Below are 24836 nucleotides of genomic sequence, written 5' to 3' on the forward strand. Positions count from 1 at the left end.
AGCTTTTTTCATTTCATTGAAAATTAAAGCAGCAGCTGCCAAAATATGTAGCTTTCTTATTAATTTTTCAACATTGTGTAAAATAAATTTATAAAGTAACATAAAAGGTTTAAATACTGGTTATCCTTTTAAACTAAAATATTACTAAAGAGATACAAAAAAAGTAAAATGCATATGTTGTTTTCCTTTAAGGAGATTAAATATTACTGAAGAAAGAACAAAAAAACTAAATCAGCCAAATGGGGCTATGCATACAAACTTAAAAGGTTTAAATAAAACAGAAATACAGTCATCCCTCACCTATCGCGGGGGTTATGTTCCAGAGCCCCCCGCAATAAGTGAAAATCCACGAAGTACCGACCTATATTTATTTTATTATTTATATATATTTTAAGGCTTTATAAACCCTTCCCACACTCTTATAAACCTTTCTGTCTGTCTTTTTAACCTTTCCCACACTCTTATAAACACTTCCTATGCTCTTAAACACTTTCTACACTTTTAACACCGCAGAGCAACACTACACTACACGATCAGACATTGATGTGTCTGCCACTCGCTTTGTGAAGAGGGGGGCAGGTGAACGCACATTAAGCAGAGGTGGACTTTGTGCTGCTTCTGCCAAAATGCCTGCTTGTCGCTTTGCGCGTTCTGAAGGAGGAGGAGGGGGAGTGTGTGTGTGAGGGCTGAACGCACGTTCGCTCAAACCCCCCTCTCCGAGCAGCGGTACGCTCCTGCCACTTCGCGTTGTGAAGGGGGGTGGGGCTTGCTGAATGCACGCTAAGGAGAAGTGGACTTTGTGCTGCTTGTCGCTCTGTGTGTCAATAAGCCTGTACAGCAGCTGTTTTCCTGTGTCACTGCCTTGTCTTGCATGAACTTAAAATGTTTTATAATAGAGAGATGTTACTCATATCCTTAGTCCGACATCCACATATCATATGTGTTAACAAAGTGTATTTTATAAGTTTACATGTGTTTAAAGCGTGTGGGATGGGTATTTTAAGGCTTAAACTATAAAAATATTTATATGGTCTTTCTATATTGCGGATTTTCACCTATCACTGATGGGTCTAGAACTAACTTCCGCGATAGGCGGGCGATCACTTGTATTTAAAAAACCCGCGATACAGTGAAAGCCCGTTTCAGTCAATAAGTCTTAAAAACAGGTGTAAAGGTATTGACAATAAGCTACGCAAACCCACCAAGACATGGAATCGTTTAAATCAAGTATCATTACACCTTCCTTTCTTAAAGAGAAGTAAGGCAGTACTTATAAGCTTAGTAATGTTATACATTTCAAATGCTACTTCGATAAACTTTATCACTTCAAACAACTGAACTATCCAGAACATTTCAGGCATACAGTGATCCCTCGCTATATCGCGCTTCGCCTTTCGCGGCTTCACTCCATCGCGGATTTTATATGTAAGCATATTTAAATATATATCGCGGATTTTTTGCTGGTTCGCGGATTTCTGTGGACAATGGGTCTTTTAATTTCTGGTACGTGCTTCCTCAGTTGGTTTGCACAGTTGATTTCATACAAGGGACGCTGTTGGCAGATGGCTGAGAAGCTAGATTGCTTACTTTTCTCTATCTCTCTCTTGCGCAGACTTTCTCTGATCCTGACGTATCGGGATTGAGCAGGGGGGCTGTTCGCACACCTAGACGATACGGACGCTTGTCTAAAAATGCTTAAAGATTATCTTCACGTTGCTATCTTTTGTGCAGCTGCTTCCTGAAACGACATGCTGCACGGTGCTTCGCATACTTAAAAGCTCGAAGGGCACGTATTGATTTTTGACTGAAAAACAAACTCTGTCTCTCTCTCTCTCTCCCTGCTCCTGACGGAGGAGGTGTGTGCTGCCGCCTTCAACAGCTTTGTGCCGCGGTGCTTCGCATACTTAAAAGCCAAACAGCCCTATTGATTTGTTTGCTAGAGATTGTTTTCTCTATCTATGTGACATTCTGTGCTCCTGACACGCACTCCTTTGAAGAGGAAGATATGTTTGCATTCTTTTAATTGTGAGACAGAACTGTCATCTCTGTCTTGTCATGGAGCACAGTTTAAACTTTTGAAAAAGAGACAAATGTTTGTTTGCAGTGTTTGAATAACGTTCCTGTCTCTCTACAACCTCCTGTGTTTCTGCACAAATCTGTGACCCAAGCATGACAATATAAAAATAACCATATAAACATATGGTTTCTACTTCGCGGATTTTCTTATTTCGCGGGTGGCTCTGGAACGCAACCCCCGCGATGGAGGAGGGATTACTGTATATCCAGCATTCAAACTATGTATAAAAAGCACAACTGTTAAAGGAATTCAGCATTTCTTAATTGAAAATATTCCTTTAATTGTCAACATGTCTCAATGAGTCGTTGTGGTGTTTTTACTTGACGTTTTGATCTTCTGGTTAATTGTGTTTGCAGTTGAGATGTTCTTTCCTGATTTATACTTGTTTTCTCATTAATATTTGTTTCGCTGGTGTTAGTGTTCTGATTAGAGGTTATTGGTCCTTTGATGTCTCGACGATTTCTTCTTAGAACAGCTCCTATTATGCAATTCCGTCACATACTGGTCTATTGTTTCGCCGCTTTTCTGAAAACATGTAAAAAATTTGTGACGCTCAAACGTCACATTGCGCTTTGGGTTGCAATACGCTTCGAATTTTTCAACTATTTTGTTCAATTTCATATTGTCTCCATCTTCTTCAAACTGAAAATTGTTATACAACTCTAGCGCCTCTTCGCCAATTACATGTAGAAGTACAGACGCTTTCATTTTTTCACACTTCCTATCTGCTTCAATCGCAGCAAGATACAACTCGAATCTCTGTTTAAATCTTTTCCAATTTTCAGCTACATTTCCCTTTAACTGGAGATTTGGTGGGGGCTGTAATCCTTCCATATTTTTTTTTCTCTTTTGCTAGAACGTCTTAGTGCTTTCTGACCACGTTTTCGGGTTACTCACAGACACGAGACTCGTTCAAAAGCTGAACCTCTTCTTCACATTCCTCTTCCAATCCGCCACTTCTGACACCATGTAGTGATCTTGTTAGGTTTGTAGTTTAATCAGTACACAGGATTGAAAGATATAATAACTTTTTAATAGACAGACTTTAGAGACATTTACTGTACATGTTACTATTCGTTCTTTAGTTCACGCCCATTCTCCTACTTGCATCGGCATTCACAGGCATTACTAATAATTCTGTAAGTATCCCTTAATAGACCTTACTAATCAACTATCATTACAAAATCCAACGTGGTTTGTGCCCTTCAGAATGAAAACAGTTTGCATTTACTTTTTTAATAAAAGGCGAGCTTTTAAGCCTGAGAAGTCACCCCGTAAATGCACACGTTTAATTGCACATGTGTTAATATGTATGGTTACACAGTATTAAACCCACCAAGACATGGAATTGTTTAAATCAAGGCGCTGTGCTACCTTCTTCCAGATCGGCCCCAAGGCGTTTCACGTGATTACGTAGGAGGCATGATGCGTGACTCCGGCCCCGTCCATTACAGTATATGGACAAAAAATAGGTTCCAGTTATGACCGTTACGCTTTGTATTTCGAAATGAAACCTGCCTAACTTTTGTAAGTAAGCTGTAAGGAATGAGCCTGCCAAATTTCAGCCTTCCACCTACACGGGAAGTTGGAGAATTAGTGATGAGTGAGTCAGTCAGTCAGTCAGTCAGTGAGGGCTTTGCCTTTTATTAGTATAGATAATATAATCTTTTGTTACTTTTAGTTTCTGTTCACAAGTACTCTTCTTATATTGTTTGTATTCTTTTTCCAAGTAGGGACATTTTTTTTTTATCTTCTGAATAAATTGCAGATTTATTACACTTTTCCTACTGTGATTATATTTGTTGCAGTTGTGTTTTTGATAATATTGTGACTCAAAATAAGGCTTGGTCTTGCTAATTTTTACTAAAAAAAATCCCTCCAAGACTAACTTTTTTTTTTTTTCTTCTTTCACCTTAACTTGAAAGTCAAGCCATTGTCATGAGTACTAATTGGATTTGATAGTACATAGCTGATGCTATCATACTAGCTACTTCTTTATAAGTTTGTTTTCTCTTGTTGCTTTGTAGATAAATGAACCTTACAGTGAAGTTCCAGACCATATCAGGCCTGGCCATCTCATCAAGGAGCTCACTAAAGAAATCCGATATCAGGAGGTGAGGAATAAGTCAAGATGTCAAAGTAGAAAAATATATTGCCACATTTGGAAAGGCTGAAGTTATTTGTGCATATAAGAATAAATTCAGTGCCACGTGTAATGAAGCCCTTCAGTGTTTTTGTTAACCAAGTATGCTATCATAAAGAGAAATGTTCAATGTACATATAGTCATGGTTTTTAGTTATTCAGTATGTATGTAATATGTTGTTTTTTCTAAATTTGTTTCACCATTATTTATTGGATTTTATAGCTGATGTACAATGGATTCAGAAAGTTCTCTGACCCATTCACTTTCTGCACACTTTATTGTGTTGTATCAATTTCAAATTAAACCTGCATTTGCCATTTTTATCCATTAATCTACACTCATTAACCCAAAATGACAAAGTGAAAAACATGTTCAAAAAGGTTTTCAAATTTATTGTGCCACAAAATTGGATTATGTGGTATTAAAAGGTTGTGTTGTTGTTTTACTACTAGGTAATGTATACTTCATGATATTTTGTATGTTTGGTCTTGTCATGGAATTCCAGTATGCAGAAATTACTGTGGAACCTGTCACTTGTATTTCAGATCGCTCAATCCCCAGCTGTCCATTGTTCGTTTAGAAAGTATCCTGTACCTCCCCATTGGCATACTCTTTATGATACAGTATTTATGTTTATGATATTTTTGCCACTTACGCATTGTATGAAATTTATTTCAGGATGAAACTAATTAAATGTATTTGTTATCTTTAAAATATACTTTGGTTTCAGTTTCATTCAGTTTATTGAAGAAGTTGCTATGATTTGAGTTATGGGTCCACTTGTGGTCACTTGTATTGATTGATTTCAAGAAAAAATAGGGCTATAAGTGAATATTGCTGGCAAGAAGTGGTAGAAAACTACCTTGTCAACCAAAAAAGTTTTTACTTACTGGTCTATTATATAATTCAAAAGGAATCGGTCACCTGGGAAAGTTTTTGTCATAGTTCATCCTTGCCCGAATGTTTCATAAAGCATAGTCCAGTCATTTCTTGACAAATGGCAGGAATACTGCACCACCCAGAGTCTACTGCCCATATTCAAGATCTAGGATAGAAGGACATTGCTAAAACTGTTGACCCAGACTCAACTGTTGATTTGTATAGGTGACATGGTAAATACAGCCCTGAGGACACTTGTCAACTGGTAGCCTATGTGGAACAATATTTGAAAAATCGCTCTTAAGAATCTCTTTGCATAAGTGTGTGACTAAACTATGCCAGAGTAACCGTGGGATATGTGTTTATACAACGGCTATGCCTGACCTGTGTTAACACCATTGTCAATACTGGTGGCAGTATCGTGCTCTAGGAATATTATTTTTAGGCATGACTTCTCTGATTTATTTACTTACTCGAACTCTGCTCGTTGATTTGTGATTGTAGAAGACTCGCAATTCATCTAACAAGTTAAACTCAAGACTATATACTTTTTTCTGAGAAAGGTGTTTTTGACTAACCTGTCACAACAGCAGATATTTACACTAACTTTATGAAGCTTCCCTAATACTTCCCATTATCAGAATATTGTATTCTTTTTTCACAAAAATTTCAAGGAGCTGTAGAAAATGGGAAAAAAAAATCATTAAATCTGTTGTGTTACAGCTCAACACCTCAAGAGTAATTGACAATTAAAACATTTAAATGCATTTTACTACTTGTTATGTAACTGTTGATTATGTATATTACTTGTTTAGAAAAATGTTTAGGTTATTTTAAACATGTAATTCTTCAGCGTGCTTTTTATCATGTGACTTTATTGTAATAATACTAAACCATTCATATATCCTGTTTGTCTGCTGCCAAGTCAAAATGTCTCAAGTTCACAAATGCAAGTAACTGCCTCAATGTCTTATCTATCCATGGTTTTTTTTTGTTTTTTTTTTAATTTAAAAAAAAAAAAAGACTAAAATTGGAAAAGTGTTCTCACAACAAATGCTGCTACATCAAAGTAAATGCAGGAAAAATAAAAAGATGGCCATTTATTCACACAGTTTAGCTTGGAGAAGCACCTACACAGCATGGACAAATGGCTTATGAACCTATTCATCATGAGAAAATTAATTTGATGGACACATTACTGAGAGATTCTAAATTTTTGAACAATTATAAATTCTATGATAGGTTTAACTGTTCACAATTCTAATAGGAGAAGAAACTTGCTGGGCTTGTCATTGCTGAACCCTTCATAAACATGAGTTGCTTTAATAACCATTTCTCGTTCAATAATGCAATTAGTACTGACTAGGTGTTGGGATACACTGTTTACAGCAGGATATTACACATAAGCAGCAATACCATCAGACTCTGGTGTTTCTCTTGCGAGCTATTAACTTGCATGCATTGCTAGCCAAAATGAACAACAGATGGCACTCATGATCCATCAGTTTTTTTTTAACGATAGAATTACTTCATTTAACCTTATTACTTTGATCATTTAAATCCTCTTAAAATGAAATTTTACAACTACTGAGTGTTTTGCTGTGGTTATTTTGGTAAAGTTTTATGTATATTTTGACCATATTAAGTTTATATACTTGAAATTGTCTCTGGACTATTATTATGGCAGTAGAAAATTGCTTATTTTTTTTAAACCACATTAAAAGTTTTGGGGATTAATACGGTGTACCAAATACCACAAAAAAAAAAAAATTCACTGACAATCTAAAATAACCGTAAGGACGGGATCTAAATAATGTTTATACAGCGCTGTTACTTTAAAAATTACTCTAATTTTGTTATACACATCAACATGATTTTGACATGTTTTATTAATGGAAAAAACCCACAATCTGTAATATATTCAGGATCTTCAAAAAATATGTTTGCATCATGTATTACTCCATTTTTTCCTTCCTTGTCTAAGTCATTGGACAGCATGCATACTTCTAAAGCTGTTAAGAGGATAACGAAGACTCTTTCCTGCCTCAAAACATGACTATTTTTCTATATGACTCTTAGATGCTGATTAACCCACACTTTTCAAACCCATTTATCCACACCAGACTGGGATACATTTATGAAGAATTTTAGCAAACAAGTTTGTTTAGGGAACACTCGGAATAGGCAGGGTTCCTCCTTAATGGAAGAAAACATTTTACAGTTAATTAAACCTGCTTTTTGCCAAGTGATTATACTGTGTGGCCCTAAGAATAATTTAGTTTCACAGAATTATTATAATGAGAAAACACAATGTGCAAACTTTCAGTGACAGAGTTGCACAGTGTAAAAAAGTTTTATAGTGTGACATGGATTGACTCACCAAGGTAACAACCTTTTCATTTTTACTGTTAAATACAAATTATAATACATGCAAAATGTTATTCATTATTTACAGATCATTTCATCGTGATAATAATAAAATATGTTCCTGCACAGGAGGATCACAATGGAAACAAAGCAATTAAATCTCAGGGTACAGTTACACGGTCAACACTGGAGAGAGGTTCTACTTCTCATGCCCGACGAAATGCTCGGCGGCTCAGAGACCATGGAACTAAAACGCCTTCAAACCTTGATATTTTGGAGTTGCACACACGTGAGGTGCTACGGAGGTTGGAGATGGCCTCATGGGATGAGGTAGGCTCCACTGAAATTAATATGGAGGTATTGCTTTTTCTTTGCTGCTGTTGCATCCGCTATAATTAAGTAATTTCCTATTTTTAACAGTCAAAGTGGATTAAAGTTCCTTTTGGGTTTTCTCAAGTAGCTCTTCAAAAATGAGGATAAAGGCAGTCATGTGCTGTTATTGTCTTAATTGATAAATAGTGCTTCTATCAATTCTGTACAAGCCTGTTGTGCAGTAGACCCAGGAATTAAACATTTGCCTTACCTGCATAGGTGGGCATATCTCTAAGCTGTAGCACCTTATTTTATTTAATATTGTAAATTGTATTTGGTTTTAATGTTTTCATGATAGGGTGGTATGTTGACATAGTTGTTAGTGTTGCCTTACAGATCCAGCATTATAGGTTGGAATCGTATGACTAGCCATTATATATGGAGTTTACACATTATTCCCAAGTCTTTTGCATCTTTTTTTTTTAATATGGCCGCTATATATTTATTAACATATCCCAACCCACTCATCCCTGAACTAGATTAAGTATGTTTGAGAAGGTAATGTTTCATAATAGGTTAATAATACCACTTGGAAAGATATTGCAGTTAAAATTACGTATTCTTCTTCTCATCAGCAGGACATCTTGTACAATTCAAGTATAAATGGCAAATTTAACAAGATCTTCCAGGCTTCTGCAGCAGCTTCTGAAAGAAAAAAACATTGACAATAATATTCGTTTGGTTCTCTCCAATGGAAAAATTGTTAAGTATGTCATCTTTTTTTTATATAATATAAAAAGGTTTACTGTTAGCATACAAGTGCCTTTAAATAATTTATTAATGTTACAAATGCACCAGTCCATTCACTGTACAATATTAGTACATGTTAACTACCTCTATCCATACTTTGTTCATTTTTTGAAAAGTAACACCTGGTGTATGAATTAGAAATATTTACATTCTTTAATAGCTTGCCATAAACTACCTCTCATTAACTTTTTTATGAACATACATTGCTATTTTTGTTTACATTTAAAGTTGCTGGTTGTTTAGCTCCGATTTTAAAAAGGTTTTCATTCTCTAAAGTGAAGAAAATGCACAAAATTGCTGAAGGTATTCATCAGTGTTTGGCTCACTCTCTCAAAACCCAAAACCTGTGTGGCAAAAATACACTAGTGCCCATGCCCTGCTGGTCAATATTCCTTGCAATGAAGTAAGACAATAGAAGAATATTGCTGTGTGGGTGAGCTATAGCTATATCCACACTACAGTAATCCCTTCTCCATCGCGGGGGTTGCGTTCCAGAGCCACCCGCGAAATAAGAAAATCCGCGAAGTAGAAACCATATGTTTATATGGTTATTTTTATATTGTCATGCTTGGGTCACAGATTTGCGCAGAAACACAGGAGGTTGTAGAGAGACAGGAACGTTATTCAAACACTGCAAACAAACATTTGTCTCTTTTTCAAAAGTTTAAACTGTGCTCCATGACAAGACAGAGATGACAGTTTCGTCTCACAATTAAAAGAATGCAGACATATCTTCCTTTTCAAAGGAGTGCTTGTCAGGAGCACAGAATGTCACAGAGATGGAGAAAACAATCTCTGGCAAACAAATCAATAGGGCTGTTTGGCTTAAGTATGCGAAGCACCGCGGCACAAAGCTGTTGAAGGTGGCAGCTCACACCCCCTCCGTCAGGAGCAGACAAAGAGAGAGAGAGAGACAGAGTTTGTTTTTCAAGCAAAAATCAATACGTGCCCTTCGAGCTTTTAAGTATGCGAAGCACCGTGCAGCTGCACAAAAGATAGCAACGTGAAGATAATCTTTCAGCATTTTTAGACGAGTGTCCATATCGTCTAGGTGTGCGAACAGCCCCCCTGCTCAATCCCCCTACGTCAGGATCACAGAAAGTCAGCGCAAGAGAAAGAGAAAAGTAAGCTGGGTAGCTTCTCAGCCATCTGCCAATAGCGTCCCTTGTATGAAATCAACTGGGCAAACCAACTGAGGAAGCATGTACCAGAAATTAAAAGACCCATTGTCCGCAGAAACCCGGCGAAGCAGCGAAAAATCCGCGATATATATTTAAATATGCTTACATATAAAATCCGCGATGGAGTGAAGCCGCGAACGGTGAAGCGCGATATAGCGAGGGATTACTGTACTACATTTTCATTTAAAACCTCATTTTTAACAAAAACTCTCTCTGTCCTCACTAATGTTTTCATATTGTTTAGGAAATCATATCCATCCACACTAAAATAACCGAAAACACATATAACATAGATGTTTGCCTACACTGGGCATGTGTGCAGCATCAAAAAAAAATCTTTAAAGGGATGATAATGCTGCCAGCATTGGGAATTATTGCATAACCACAGAGACTAGTAAATTATTTGCCTTTTGTGTACATTTGAAGAGCTCCGACTGTTCAAAACACAATTTAGATGCATATAGGTAACCAACACAAAAAGCAGCTCCTGTGTGTCTATGTTGAAATATGACTTTCTTCCATAAAGGTGACCATGTTGTAATGAGCAAAATCCAATCGGGAAAAGAGCCACATAATAAGCACAACTCAATCAGAATGTGATTAGAGTCTGAAAGGCATTTTCATCCATCCACAATGAAACGCTGAGGTGGCATTTTCTGAAATATGTGGCTCTACAGAACATTTTCAGAAGTCTCTGTTTACAGGGGTTAAAAAAAAAATAATGCTAGAGTGGTGTGGACATAAGGCAAAAACGGAGACTAGTGTTTGCTTTTCAAATGAAAACATTGCAGTGTGGATATAGCATACAACAGGAAAAGGAAGAATGTTCAAAGATTATGCCCAAGCTGTGAGCAACACTAAAACTGCTGTTGTAGGCAATGGATGGCTCAACAGTTATATTAACACTTTGATTCTGAATACTTAATGCATGCAGTATATTTTCAGTTTTCACTTTACCCTACAAATGTCTTAGTCAAATCTAACCCATTTTTAACTGTATATTTTTCCAAAATACCAGCTTTTTATGTCACAGCTTATTCAGAGAAATTTGCATAGGATGAATGAAGACAAGTATTTTGCAGTAGGTTGCTGAGGTAAATGAAGTGGGCTAGAATGCTTACATTAGGCTTGCTTAAGGGTACAGATCCTGAAAGGAGGTGCCTTCAGCTTATAAGACACTGAGTCAAGCCAACCTGTGTTTGTGCCGAGTGTACTTACTACCCACAGATTACACACTGGTGGAATCAATTCCGAGCACTACTATGAAAACCTGTTACTGCAGTGAGTCATGAATGATTGAGGTGTATTTTACAGAATCATACTACTGCCATCAGTATAAAATATGGAAGTGTTCTAGGTACAAGGAAAATATTGATAAACAGATTTAAAAAAAATTCTGTACAATACATCAGATACTGCATGAAAAGAACTATAAAATAACACAAGTCAAAAGTAAAATACGTTAACAATTCCAATGTACAGTAATCAGCAGAACACTATACTATAAAAGAGCTGTAAAAGTTTGTACACACAATTCATTCACATGACTCGGCCAGCATCATTTTATTTCTCCTCTCATCTGTAGTCTGGGCCAGGCATCGTCACTTTATTAACCTTGGAAAGGCAGCTGGGACTTGTGCCCTCTTATGTGTCTTATCCACTCTTACAAAGTAAGAGTGCAGTGTCCCCACAGGCTTCCTCCATCATTTGCAGTAGGTTTTTCTCCTCCTAGAGATTCTTGTTATGTACCTACTTACCCCCGTGCTCAGAGAGACTCCTCTATGGATTTGGGAAATATCCTACTAGAGATGGAAAACTTGGGATGGTCATTGAATTTGTGAATTTCCCATTGGGATTAATAAAGTATCTATCCATCCATCTGTCTATCCATCCATCCATCTATCTATCCATCCCAGTTGTGCACCACAACAGCACGGTATCAAAGCTGCCATGCCAAATGACAATGCAGTATGACTGCTTTGGCTGCCACTTCTCCTTTGATCTTGATGAAGTATATAGTATAATCCTGAAGGTGAGTAAGAAAAGCCAGAGAATGCACAGTTATAATGGCATAAGGTAGCACGATGGTGGATGAACCCATGATGGATATGGAGGTGCACAGTGTTGGAATTACCAGCTGCCCAATAATGTTCTTTTCCTTTTTGTGAGGTTAAAACCTGCCTCATTGATAAAGATGTACTGGTGTGGGGGGTCTCTGCTGTGAAGCTCACAATTCCACTACCAAAGATATGTTTACACATACAGTATTCCAGTGATGTGGAAATTCCTTGCACACTGTAAATCACTATGGTAAATGCATTACTATAGCACTGCAACAGCAAGTCGTCATCATCTGCCCTGTATACAGAAAAAAAAACTACCTCGCCAAAAATACTGTCCGTTACCTACACATATTGCATTTTTCTGTGACACAGGATGAGGTGAATATATTCGATGCTGGTTTGATCAGTTCCTGAAAAGATGTTCTGCTCTTTAATGACTCTGTTCTTAATTTCACATAAATGAATGACATTGTTGGCTATGACCATGTTTACTATTGCAGTTTCATTTTCGACAAGTGCTGTTGTTCCTACTTCCATGAGGTAGCGGCCTTTTACTTCTGCAAATATACAGTAAAACAGCTACTGTTGTGCAACAGTCATCCATTTTACAAACCAGAAATACAAGTCTTAAGAACATGTCGTCATACAGTATGTATGCAGCGCACACAGCAGTGTCTCCTCTCTTGCAGTAGTTCCATATAGAACATTGGAATATTACAGTAGAGGTATGCACAAACAGCAGCAGCTAAAGGCGCACTAAAGAAAATAAAGTGCAGCACTTCCGTGTAACAGTTGTGTGCTGTAGTATAGGGCAGTACTGCAAGGTACCAACCTTGTCTACAGTAGATAGCAGTAAATTGTTGTTTTGCCCAAAGTAAAAATGCAGCCATGAAAGATGTTCAGATAGGGTTGAACACATGGCCCACTTTCATTATTATTAATCCATTGACAAGGCATTGTCAACTAAAGTTTCCAAATTTCTTTTGTGATGACCTTTTTCATCCCTTTCCCTTTCATTTTGTCTGTCTTTTCCCTTTGTTTTCCAGCTTTGCTATGACACATGCTTTTAAAACATGCAGTAAAAACACGTGTGGCCCCATTTGTTTGTTCTGACATTCTGATTGGGGTGTTCAGCGTTTACACCTCAAGAAGGAAAGAGATGTTAACTGCTGTTGTGTTCCATTTGAAGTGGCATTTCTGAATTAGTTGGAATTTTCTACTGCAATGTCCCTTGAAGTTGGGTCTGATCTGTCAATCCCACTATCCAAAATGGTGACGTACACCGTGAACTTTAGTGAAAGGTTTAGTACCATGTTGTTTATTAACACTTTTCTCTATTTGTGTCTCATTAAATCAGTTGTATACACTGTACTGTCCAACTTAAAACTTTAGACATGTTGCTACTGTGTTTGGATATGCAAAATACCACAAAATGTGTTATTAACAACTGCCATTTATTCTGATGAAACAAGGACATTGAATGTTTTCCTGGACGTGTCCATGTTGGTTTTCTGAATTCTTTTTACTGGAACATGATGAATTTGTGTGTGACGTCATTCCCATTTTAAACATCCAACTTCCACGGTAAATAGAATGCAGCATGAGCGTTGGCTGAGATGCCTTAAGTTAACTGTATTGACTGTCGAGCTTTCTGAATGAGGACGTGATGCCACCAAATTCTAACATGTTAAAACATTTGAAAAGTGTTAGTAGTTTAGACAGCTGAGGTAATGGTGTGAGATTTTTCACCAATACTAGTTTTAGTGTGTAAACAGTTTTGGATTAACTGTAATATCAAGCAGCTAATGTTTATTTTAATTCTTAATCTGTAATTGTCGTTCAAACAAAATGCTGTTTAAAGGAGCAACTTTGCATCTGCTGTAAAAATTACAATCACTGTACATCATGGCAACAGCTCAGGATCATATGGGTTATCTGATTTTTTTAAAATGACAGAATTACAATGTTAGTACAACATTGCTTATATGTCATACGTGTGTTTTTTCTAATAGATATGCAGTATCTTAAAATGTGTTTTTTTTTCCAACAGGATTTAGTAGATGTTTTGCTATGCCTTTTTTAGCTGTTCCTCAATTTTATTTATCTTATAATGCTACAGTAAATAATATGAGGGGATTTTCTCTCTCCAGAGATGAGCGACATCAGGTAGCAAACAAAAGCCTGTTTACTGCTGACCGCATGCCTGTGGATGTCAAGGAGAAGACGGAAGAGGTGCTGAAGATTAAAGATGAAGAGGAAGATTTGGAAATAGAGCTGGAGAAGAGGAAGAGTAAAACAAAAGAAAAACGAAAACCATTGAACAGTACGACCTTTATATTAATGTTGTCTCACTGTGGAAATAGAGATAGAAGTACAAGTGACTTTATTTCATTTAATTTAATTTCAAGTCTCTTTCTGCCCTTTGACATTAAGACTTTTTGTATTTCTATTAAACTGATTGCTAAAGAGACACAAACGATAGAAACCCTGCCTTCTATGTAGGTATTGAAAGCAGCTCACAGAATAAGTAGACAGTAAAGCAGAAAGTTCAGACTGCTAAAACACAAAAATAATAACTTTTGAAACTACTTTTCCATGTCGGACTTTGTGTGAAAATGTTTGTGTTAGGACAAAGTAAATGCTTACATATCTGTATTTTTCATTTATTGTTGGGGATAATCCTGCACATTGTTTGAAAATGCTTTTTTTAAGTCCCCTGGATCTTTTGGATATTTATTTTGGTATATGTAAGTAATAGGTAAAATATTTTCTTTTCCTTTTTTTTTTTTTAAATATATTGCAGTGTTTTTTGAAAGTGTTAAATCAGAACTCAGGAATGGAGTATCAGGACACTCTGACTTGTCAGATTCGGAAGTAGAATCCGAAGATAATTTCTTGCCTCAGGTATTTTTTCATTCTACTAACTCAGTGTTTGTATTTTTAAAATGCAGATCCTTGAGATTTTGAGCAGTTTTTTTTTTTTTTTATAGAAATGTTCTTTAAATACAGCAACTGGAATTTTTTACTGGTGTATAGATTAACAGTTTTGAAATGAATTGGGACACAAGCTGTAAACACTGCATCGTCTGATTGTCAACCAGTAGATTACTCTTGGTATTGTTTTTTGTGTGTGATTGACTTTGATAAATTACAGTGTATCTCAGTCAGTACTGTGACTTACCAGTATTTGTGATTTTATTTCAAAGCGGAAACATTCTTCTGAAGAAGACACCAACAGTTCGTCAGAGGAAGCTGATGAGGAGGAAGTGTCCTCCAACAGGAAAATCAAAAAGGATCCAGGAGATGATATGGATCTGTACCAGGCTATTCAGAAACACGAAGACCAAGATAATCCACTGAAAAGGTGACCACAGCTATCACCAACTGTATCACGTGCCATGTGCTATTTTCATTTTTTATAATCAATAATACGATAAAGATAATTATCACAAAATAACTTTTTCTCAATTGAAATATAAGACATGGTCTGTACAACATTGATAGAACTCATTCAGTCCATGTTTTGACAGACAACACGAAAAGCCAATGATAATGAGAATATTGCCACTCCAAGCCAACCGTGTGGCTGGAGTACAGTAACAGCCACGTCAGGATAGGTTGATGCACATGTGCTACAGAGGCCATGCACGCCAGTCCGTCAAGAGTGGGAGTGAGATAAAAGAAAATGTTATCAAAGTCTCAGGTTAAAAAATCAGCTTTACCGAAGAAAACACCCCAATGGACATAGCCCATAGCTCAAAAGATGAGAACATGGTTGGAAAGAAGGGTCCAAGATATTCGGTAGTGTGAAGGTATTTTGGCTGTTTAAAGTCTGATAAGAAGCAGAGTAGCATGCCCTGCAAATTGTGTTGAAAGCGTGTTCCCACAAAGACAAGTAATACCACTACTCCTTTTGTCCCATATGAAGCAGTGCTGTCCTTCAGAGCAGACACAATGCAGTTTTTACAGTCCCAGACGCAAGCAGGTGTTGTGGGAATTTCTTATGCCTTTGGTGGTTTGTTTCTTTTGCCTTTGAGTAGAAGTCTGTGCGGGACTGCCCATCCACTTGCCCCTCATTTGTCCCTCTCCCACATGCACCCTAACCATATTGTGCCACTCATCTGCAGAAACACAATGCTTCCATTAAGTAAAAAGTCATGTATGGTTGATAAGCCTGTTTAACATGATCTTATCCAAGGAATGTTAAGAAATGTTGCTACTTTGTAGAGCATGTGGATTAGAGTTGTTTTCTAAACAGTTTGTTGACAAGCTCTTTCAGTAATATCCCATTCTAAGTCAGTTGTCGAATCTTTGAACAGTTTCAGAAAAAAGACCAGAGTTGTTTCTTTTTGTTGATTTGGCCAATCATCAACTTGCTGCAACACTGAATTCAGCACAATGTCATGTCTCCACAGACCTGTTTGAGTGACTTTGTAAGCTCACCTTGTTGTCCAGTATATTTAAAATAACTGAGTAATAACTTTTTTTTTTTTTTTACTTTAGCCAGAAGCTGTTCAACTTCAGGTCCTTTCTCCAACACTGCTGGTGTAAAAGCATTTGAGAGAACTGTATTAAGAATGTGGGTACTGTAGTTTAGTCTGGTGTAGCCATGCAAGGCGATGATCGTGTTTGCTCCTTGGTTAGTAACAGTCAATTCTGAAAACTGTTAACATTTGTTAAACAATAAAGCACAAATGTTTCCGCCCATTTTAATTGTGCTTGCTTCAAACAGGGTTGCAAAAAGCACCCTTGACACATGATTGTAGATCTCATTAATATAATAGATGGTACATAGTAGCAGATAGAAAGAGGTTTTCTTAAAGTTTTCAGTCCAAATATCAGTTGTGACAGGACACCCATAATTAACGGTCTCTAACATGTCATATACAATGCCCTTTCTTAGTTTTTGGCTTTGTCCACCATGTGCCACAATAGTCATCTCTTTTTAAACTTGACTTTCCAGTTTTGGCTGCCATGTCAACCAGGTACTGCTCAAGTTGAATATACTGTAGTCCTCACCAGACGCTGTGCCATAAAGCCCCTATATCCTTGCAAACAAAATCCACACATTTAGCATTAGTTGTTACTTTTGACAGGCTGGGCGAGAATATCAGTGTAGTTTAACCCTGTTCTACTGCACACGTGTGGCGCTTTAAACCTGAGCTGCCTGACTTGTGTCCACTGTATGTTAGCATATTTATCACAACAAGCAAATGAGACCATCGACAACAATTGAAAATGACTGCCAAATGTCAGACTTCTTTGTAGTCTCCTTTTTAATGCTGTCCCCACCACTGTGGATGTAAGACCATCTCCTGGCTCTGCAATCTTGAGAAGAACTGCATGCAAGACAGTATATTCATGCATCCTAACTGCTTAGGCAAATTAATTGTAAGAGATGTCTCTTTCCCTGCGTTTTGTTTAAATTTAATTTCCCAGACTCTGGCTTCCACTCGCAATACTGAAACTGAAGAATTTACTTATGTTCTTGTAAAACTTGAAAGCTGTAAGATTTTAGTTTTAGATATTAGATTTTTGAATTATGATTTTATTTATTTGGAGTTGACCAAAGAATTTAGTTGTGCATTTTGCTTGTGTTCTGCTGCTTTTGACTGGTCAGAACTAAGGTAACTATAGGTTACTATTATACCTATTTTATTTAATTGAAATACAGTTCTGACAGAAAATAGATATTTAAACCAAAATTAACCGTTTTATATTTTCATATCTCCCTAAGGATTGAAAAGGATTGACCGAAAGTTATTTATATTGTGATATATAATTGATATAAGGCAGAGTGGTGGCTCTGAGGCTGGGGGATCTGCGCTGGTAATTGAAAGGTTTCCGGTTCAATTCCCAGCAGTGACTCTACTCTATTAGGCCCTTGAGCTTTATCCTGGGTATGACGTTACTGGGAAAAACGTTGGAGTTGCTGGCAGAATTGCCACTCTAGCCACCATAAAAAAAACTTGCGCTGTTCCAGTGTGGTGTTGAGGTCTCACCTGTTGCACTCTGGTCCCAATCTGGGGTGGTTCATCGTGTGGTGGGTGCAGCAACACACTTTAATCACCGCATTGTTCTCAACCTCCCTCTCTATATCAATATCAACTAATATGAAAAAAATTATAGTGATTTTTTTTCTGTATCACCCAGCCCTACTCCACTGTGATCTTTATTTTGATCTGTAAAAATTCAGTTATTCCCAAAATTCAGTTGGGGGAAAAATTTGTTGAATTGTACAATATTTGTATTGAGAGACATATATATATATATATATATATATATATATATATATATATATATATATATATATATATATATATATATATATATATATAAATTAAATAAATAAGAATCTGAATATCATTTTTACTTGAAATATAGATTTGGCACTCTCTTTAGAAGTTGTAACGTTTAGGAAACAAAATCTATAGGAAGTAGAATTGGGGGGAAAAAAAAAGGCTCATTATTAGTACATGCAAAGCAAAATGAATTCTAACATCTGAGGTACCGTAAACCATTAGCAAGTGCTTTGCTTTTTTCATTCCAACAAAAGGTACAAATGGTGGCACAGTTCTGGTTTTTAAAGCAACTGTTCTATCTTTTTGAACTCGTGGTTTTCATTGTGGACGTGCAAGCATTGTGGCAAAAAAGAACAGTGTTTTCAGCACCAAATAACAGGGAGAGATTAGAGATTATAATATGCTGAATTTAGAATTAATCAGCTGTTATCAGAGAGAAAGTCAGGATGGGCATATGTAGTCTCCAGCAAGTGCTTTTTTTGCTCCTACTAGAGCTATAGTAAAGATTTCTGTCTATTATATAAAAAAAATCTTGGGATGAGACGAGACATTTTCAGAGAGAGAATTTCACATCCCGCGAGATGAGACTTTGTGCCAAGAGATGAATTGAAAACCTAACAGCTTCCTTCAAGTGAGGGCGGAAATAAAAGACACAGTAGAAGAAGAAAAGACCGAGTACAAGACAAAGTGGAATGTCGTAAAAAGGGTCAAAAACATTGGCACGATACACATGCAGAGCAGGTTAGAGATTATGAAAGTACTAAAATTCAAAAGTCTCAAAAAACTGATAGTAAAGATCACATTAGTTCTAACAAATGGAAATTATTACTCAGTGAAATAACAGAACAGTGAAAAGAGATCGAATATATGGATGTAGGTGATTTGATAGAGCTACTACAAGTTTAATTTCAAAGAAACTACAATTCGGTAAGGTTTATGTTTATGATCATGGATAAGCGATGCAACATAGAATCAAACAAGTTAAACGATCAGACGAATTAGAAATTCTACAGCCAATAATGGATGTAAATCCATGCGTCCAAAAGTATCGCACTTTATACAAAATTTATCTGAAAAACACAAAGAAGTTTACTTGGATTTCTATATGAATCCAAAAGATCACATTCACATGCTTAATAAAAAATCATGTGACTAATTGTCAGCGATTAATAGTTTCGAAAGATGAAGATGTCAAAGACAGAGTTGATATTCGTGTTTATCCAAAAGCACAGCACGATTTGTCACAGGCTGCAGATTTGGGAAATGACAAGCATGTAGGGGTTGGTGAGCAAAGCCCCCAAGTACTGGTGGGGGGTGAAAAAGGCCAGACCTCATGAACATGTACATAGCCTCAAGAGTTTTAAATGCATAGTTTTTTTTACTTTATTCATGCTCTTGTTTCTTCTCAACTCTTAAATCTTGCTCTTTGCTTCTTTTTCTATTAAAAAAATTGTTTTGTGTATTTATAAATGTATGGCAAATATTTATATGTAAATAGAACATATGTTTTTAATACCAAATTAAAGCACTTGACATAGAAATGCATCAATCAACATTGGGGTAACAAGTCACATTTGGGGACAGCGTCAGCCGTAAATACTGTGAGTTAGCATATTTCTGTGTTTGTTTATTTTGAGTCCCTGTCATATGTTTTTCTCTGCATGTCCTTATCATTCAGTATGTAGTCAAAAAAAAAGAAACTTCCATATCAATAAGAGGTAACAAATTCTTCAGCATGAGGATTCTTCTTTCATTCTGCTGATATTTGAAGACCCCCACAAATTTTACTAGATTATTAATATTGCTTTGCAGATGTCATTGATCTTCATGTGAAAATTCAGATGAAGGCTTAAGACATTACTTTAGAATACTAATGTGTAAAATGGTCTTCTTTTAAATATAAAGCTACTTGATGTTCTGTAGAAAGTTGATTTGAACTTTTGAATTAGCCACATTTCTGATGGATACGTTTATCTATACACATACGTAGCGAGAAACCTGCTTAGGTAAATCTTACTGCCTATGATTATGTTTGAGGTCCTGCAAGTGTGGTCTGCGAGTGCTTCAGGTAACAGCATAGCACTGGTAAAGTAATGGGCCCCTTGTAAGAATATGTCGCCAAATTGAGGTGGTAGCACTAATGTGTTTGTGGATACATAATTGATTTTGAACTGCAATGTAAAAACTTATTATAAACAAGTGCTCATCCCACAGATAGTATGCATATATATTTACTTGTTTCAGTAAGTATAGCTTTTCCCACCATTTAAATATTTAATCATTGCATTCACCTTCAAAAAAAGTTTCATTTTCAAAGCATTTTGTTGATTCTATGTGTAACTGTTTGATTTTGAATGGATTAAATGTTTCAATTACAGAGAACGTCCTACCTCGCAAAGTATGGAAGAAGAAGCTATTCAGGGCATGCTGTCTATGGCAGGATTGCTTTACCCCAATGGTGCACCTAGCCAAAAAGAAGTGATCAGGGACGCATCTGGTGAGCAATGCATATTTACTGTGTAATTAAGAAGGTGTCCCTTTCATCATGTCTAATGGTTTTATAAAGATGTGTGTTCTGACTTTAGACCCAGAACTCTCTCTGCTGGGAAATCCATTTAAAGACACAGTCTGAAGTTGGATCCCAAATATTAAAGTGACCAAAAACAACACTGTGCCATTGTTACAGATCCAAGAAGAAATCTTTTTTGAGTGCTTAAGGCACTGTTAGAAATAAATGCATAATTTGGAGCGACAACTGTGCCTATATAAATGTTCATGTGATACTAGTAGATTTCTAGAATTATTATTCGCATTAGAAGGTATGTCTGAATGGTGACTGGTTATTTCTAAAAACCCTTTCTACAAAGCTCCATTTTGTATGATTTCTCCTAAAGTAACTTGGTATTCAACATTGTTTATGCAGTGTAAATTTTTAAAAGTACATCCTGTAATATTTACAAATGGGAGGAAAAGGTTTTGCCATGCTTGTAAAGTATTACAGAATATACCAAATTGACCCATAAGTTTCCTAGTCTTTGCCACATATTTCCCAAAACATGTAATTAATGTGCTTTATCTCCTATCCTGCTTGTGATTTTCATGGACAGGGTATCAAGGCACCCCTGGGGAGGGGGTCCAGTCGATGGCCTTGGAACTGTATCACTGCTTTTTGCAAATGACGTGGTCCTGTTGACTTCATCAGGCTATGAAGTCCAGCACGCATTGCAATGATTTGCAGTTGACTGCGAAGTGTCAGGGGTGAGGATCAGTTCTCAGTGCGAAAAAGGTGAACTGTCCTCTCAGAGTGGGAAGTGAGTTACTGCTTCAAGTGGAGGAGTTTTAAGTATTTTAGGGTCTTGTTCTGACTGAGGGGAAAGGGGATGGTGAGATTGACAGACAGATTGGGACAGCAAGCACAGCTATGTCGTTGCTTTACCAGTCTCTACTGGTGAAGAAGAAGCTCTGTTTACCAGTTGATCTACATCCCAACCCTATGGTCATGAGCTTTGGGTAATAACTGAAAGGACAAGTGGCCAATAACTGCTTGCTCTTCTGGGTGGCTGGGCTCTCCCTTAGAAACAGGATGAGAAGCACAGACATAAGGGAGAGGCTGGGAGTAGAGCCACTGACCCTCTGCATCAAGTGGAGACAATTGAGGTGCTTTCTGGCATCTGATCCTGATGCCTTCCTGTGGAGGTTTTACAGGAAAGACCAGATGGGATGAGACCCCCAAGCTTGCTGGGAGGTTTATATCTCCGAGTTGGCATGGGAACAACTTGGGATCCCGCAGTATGATTTGGCAAGTGTGGTTTGGGAAAGGGGTGTATGGGCCTCACTGCTAAGATTGTTGCCCCTGCAACCCGGCTTCAGATTAGTGGTGGAAAATGAATGAATGAACTTAATGTAAGTGTTGTACTGTACTGTGTGCCCTGCTTTTAGCATTGTTTTGAAATTCCATTCAGAGTAGCCTTAAAAGAGGATTTGTTTTTCCTCCTTCGGTCTCATTTTTAGTAAACCTGTACTAGCTCATGAACACCTTAGATATTTCATCTTAAATGACATGGAAATATTTGGTACCTTAGAAATGTTTTTCAGGAAAAAAGTGGGTTTAAATAGTGTGTCTAGGTGTGCGATATCATACAAAGAGATACAGATCCATAATGCCATCACATGGTGTTTAATTTCTAGTTTCTGTGTATTGTCACTGGTCTGCCATCCCGGCACATTTAGTAGTCTGTGTCACTGCAGATGGACTGAGTGGCGACTCATAGCAGTACCTCAGATGGATAGTCTTCTGACTTGAGTGAAGCTTACGTCTCAGGGTTACTGCGACATTGCATTATCCACAGGATAAATCAGCTGCAGCTCTGGGTGGACACCAGAGACGAGTATGGAATATCGAGACCCGCTCAGTTGATTCAGTGTGATGGTGCAGTTCATTAGTTAAATTTTTTTTGTTCTGCTTGTAGCTGTCAGAATGGACTGATTTATTTAGTTTTTTTCCGTCTTCACAACTCTGCACCTTAATATACCTGAAACTGGACACCATATTTGTGGTAGTGCTTATGTTGGTGGGTTTATTTTGTGTGTTCTCTTGGTTTATAAGATATTACTGATGTTCCTCTTTTGTGTCTAATTATTCGTAAGTCTTTTAGAGATGTATGTCAGGCTATTCATGTTTGCTTTATTTTTGCATTTTTAGAGGTTTTTCAACATATTTATGTTGCACAGTCTGCCCAGATGTGGCCATTGGAGTTAGGCAAGCTTTTCAAATATCTTCACCACAGAGCTGTGCGGTACAGTGGAATAACTTAGCCATGGTAGTGTTTCACCGTTAAACCTGAATGAATGAAAATCTCTCAAGTTGAGTGCAGCTGTTGTATTAAATGAGGGCAGATGATAAAGACTAAGTTTTATTTTTGTGCATCTTTTTGCCATGACATGTCCATTCAGATGCCTGTTTCCAGTCATAAGGCCCAGTAATTCAGCCTTTGTTTGCTGTAGATGGTAACATTTTTCGGCAGCACTACTGTATCAGCAGTGGTAGATATGTATGGCCATGTTTTCATTTACACATTTGGACAGTTACCAGAAAAGGCCAAGCCATGTTTCTCTCAAAGATTCATCCACCTTTATTTTATAATTTGTTTGTCTGTTTTGCAGGTGCTCATAGAAAAAAAGAATTTGGGGACGAAAGCCAAGACAGATCTTTAGGGCCTCATTTGCCTAATGCAGCTGTTCGGCTGACCTACCAGGTATATATGACTGTACTGCTCAAAACAGTATCACTTTTTTGTCGTTTAGCACACTATGTATTTGCATCGTTATGAGAAGTGTAAAATGTTTCCAGTGCCCTGGTACGTGTTAAACTTAATGGTAATGAATCGTGTACTTCTGCAAGTTGTGAAACGAGAGAGACTTTCCTTACTAAATAGCACAGGATGCTTCAGTTTAATTTAAGGAAAGCCACAACAACTGTGAAGTCAAGATCAGTGAATCTCTCTTGTGGGGGATCTATTGGTGAAGAGAAATTCACTGATGTTGACTTTGCCGACAATGCTGTGATCTTCACTAAGTCAATGGAGGCTCTGATGGGGGGGCTGTTGAGAGACTGAGTGAGGAGTCTGGGAATGTGAGTGTCCTGGATAAAAACCAAGATTCAGGCCTTTATTGACCCCTTGGGCACAGCCATCGGCAGTGTGTTCATTTACCTCGGCAGTGACATTCATGTCTCTGGTGACTCTTCCTATGAAGTTGGTAGACAAATTGGGAGAGCATGAGGAGGGGGTTCATGAGGTCACTGGAAAGGGGTGTATGGTGCTACCAATATGTTTGCAAAAAGAACGAAGGTCCAAGTCTTTACAATCCTGGTGCTCCCTGTTTTCCTATATGGTTACGAGACATGGACACTATCCAGTGACCCAAGACGAAGACTGGACTCCTTCAGTACTGAGTTTCTTCAGGGACTCCTAGAGTACCGTTGGTTTGACTTTGTGTCGAATGGGCAGTTGCTCACGGAGTCCCTAATGAGGCACATTACCAGCTTTGTGAGGAAGTGTCAGTTATGGCACTACGGCCATGTAGCCTGATTTCCCAAGGGTGATCTGGCTCGCAGGATTGTCATTGTTGAGGATCTGAGTGGCTGGACCAGGCCAAGGGGACGTCCACATAACACCCAGCTGTGGCAGATAGATGGTCATTTTCGGAGCATAGGACTGGACCGCACGTCTTTCTAGGGAGTTGCCAACCGGGATCCTGAGCTGTTTCGTCGTGTGGTGGGTGTGGCAACGTGCTGTACTAGTGCATGCTCCCCAACCTGACCTGATACAAAAAAAGAGTCCTTGTATGTTTTGTTAAGCTGCCCTCTGTTTAATAAAGGTGGAAATAACATTTATAAAATTCATTGTCATTACACTTCAAAATAGTCGCTTGTGAGGTTAGTACACAGAACAGCAGAGGAAGGACCTTTTGAAATCTTTGAGATTTTATTATATGGCGTCTTTTGTAAACAATAGCCGCTTACAAACTGCTGTCAGTAGTGTGTTACATAGCAGTAGGTCTTAGACACTGGGGTATGCACTTTGTGCATAGACAGTTTATGTGTTAAAATGGAGCTGATGGAAAATTATTCTCTAAGGTTTTGTTTTATAACCCAGAGGCCAACAAAATCCAGTAAGCCCCCAAGTCCCACCACTGAGGAG

At 37.5% G+C, this 24836-nt stretch overlaps 1 protein-coding gene across 1 annotated transcript in view; it reads left to right on the plus strand.

Annotated features, from left to right (window-relative positions):
* Positions 1-24836, plus strand: part of LOC114657548 (lysine-specific demethylase 7B-like) — a 117552-nt gene that overhangs the window by 85076 nt on the left and 7640 nt on the right. Inside the window, 9 exon segments of the mRNA XM_028809456.2 lie at positions 4105-4191; positions 7597-7797; positions 8418-8501; positions 8503-8546; positions 13984-14156; positions 14637-14737; positions 15040-15197; positions 20514-20632; positions 23299-23390. Coding sequence (XP_028665289.2) covers positions 4105-4191; positions 7597-7797; positions 8418-8501; positions 8503-8546; positions 13984-14156; positions 14637-14737; positions 15040-15197; positions 20514-20632; positions 23299-23390 — 1059 coding nt within the window.

Source organism: Erpetoichthys calabaricus, chromosome 1 (assembly GCF_900747795.2).
Source record: "Erpetoichthys calabaricus chromosome 1, fErpCal1.3, whole genome shotgun sequence".
Classification (NCBI taxonomy): Eukaryota; Metazoa; Chordata; class Cladistia; order Polypteriformes; family Polypteridae; genus Erpetoichthys; species Erpetoichthys calabaricus.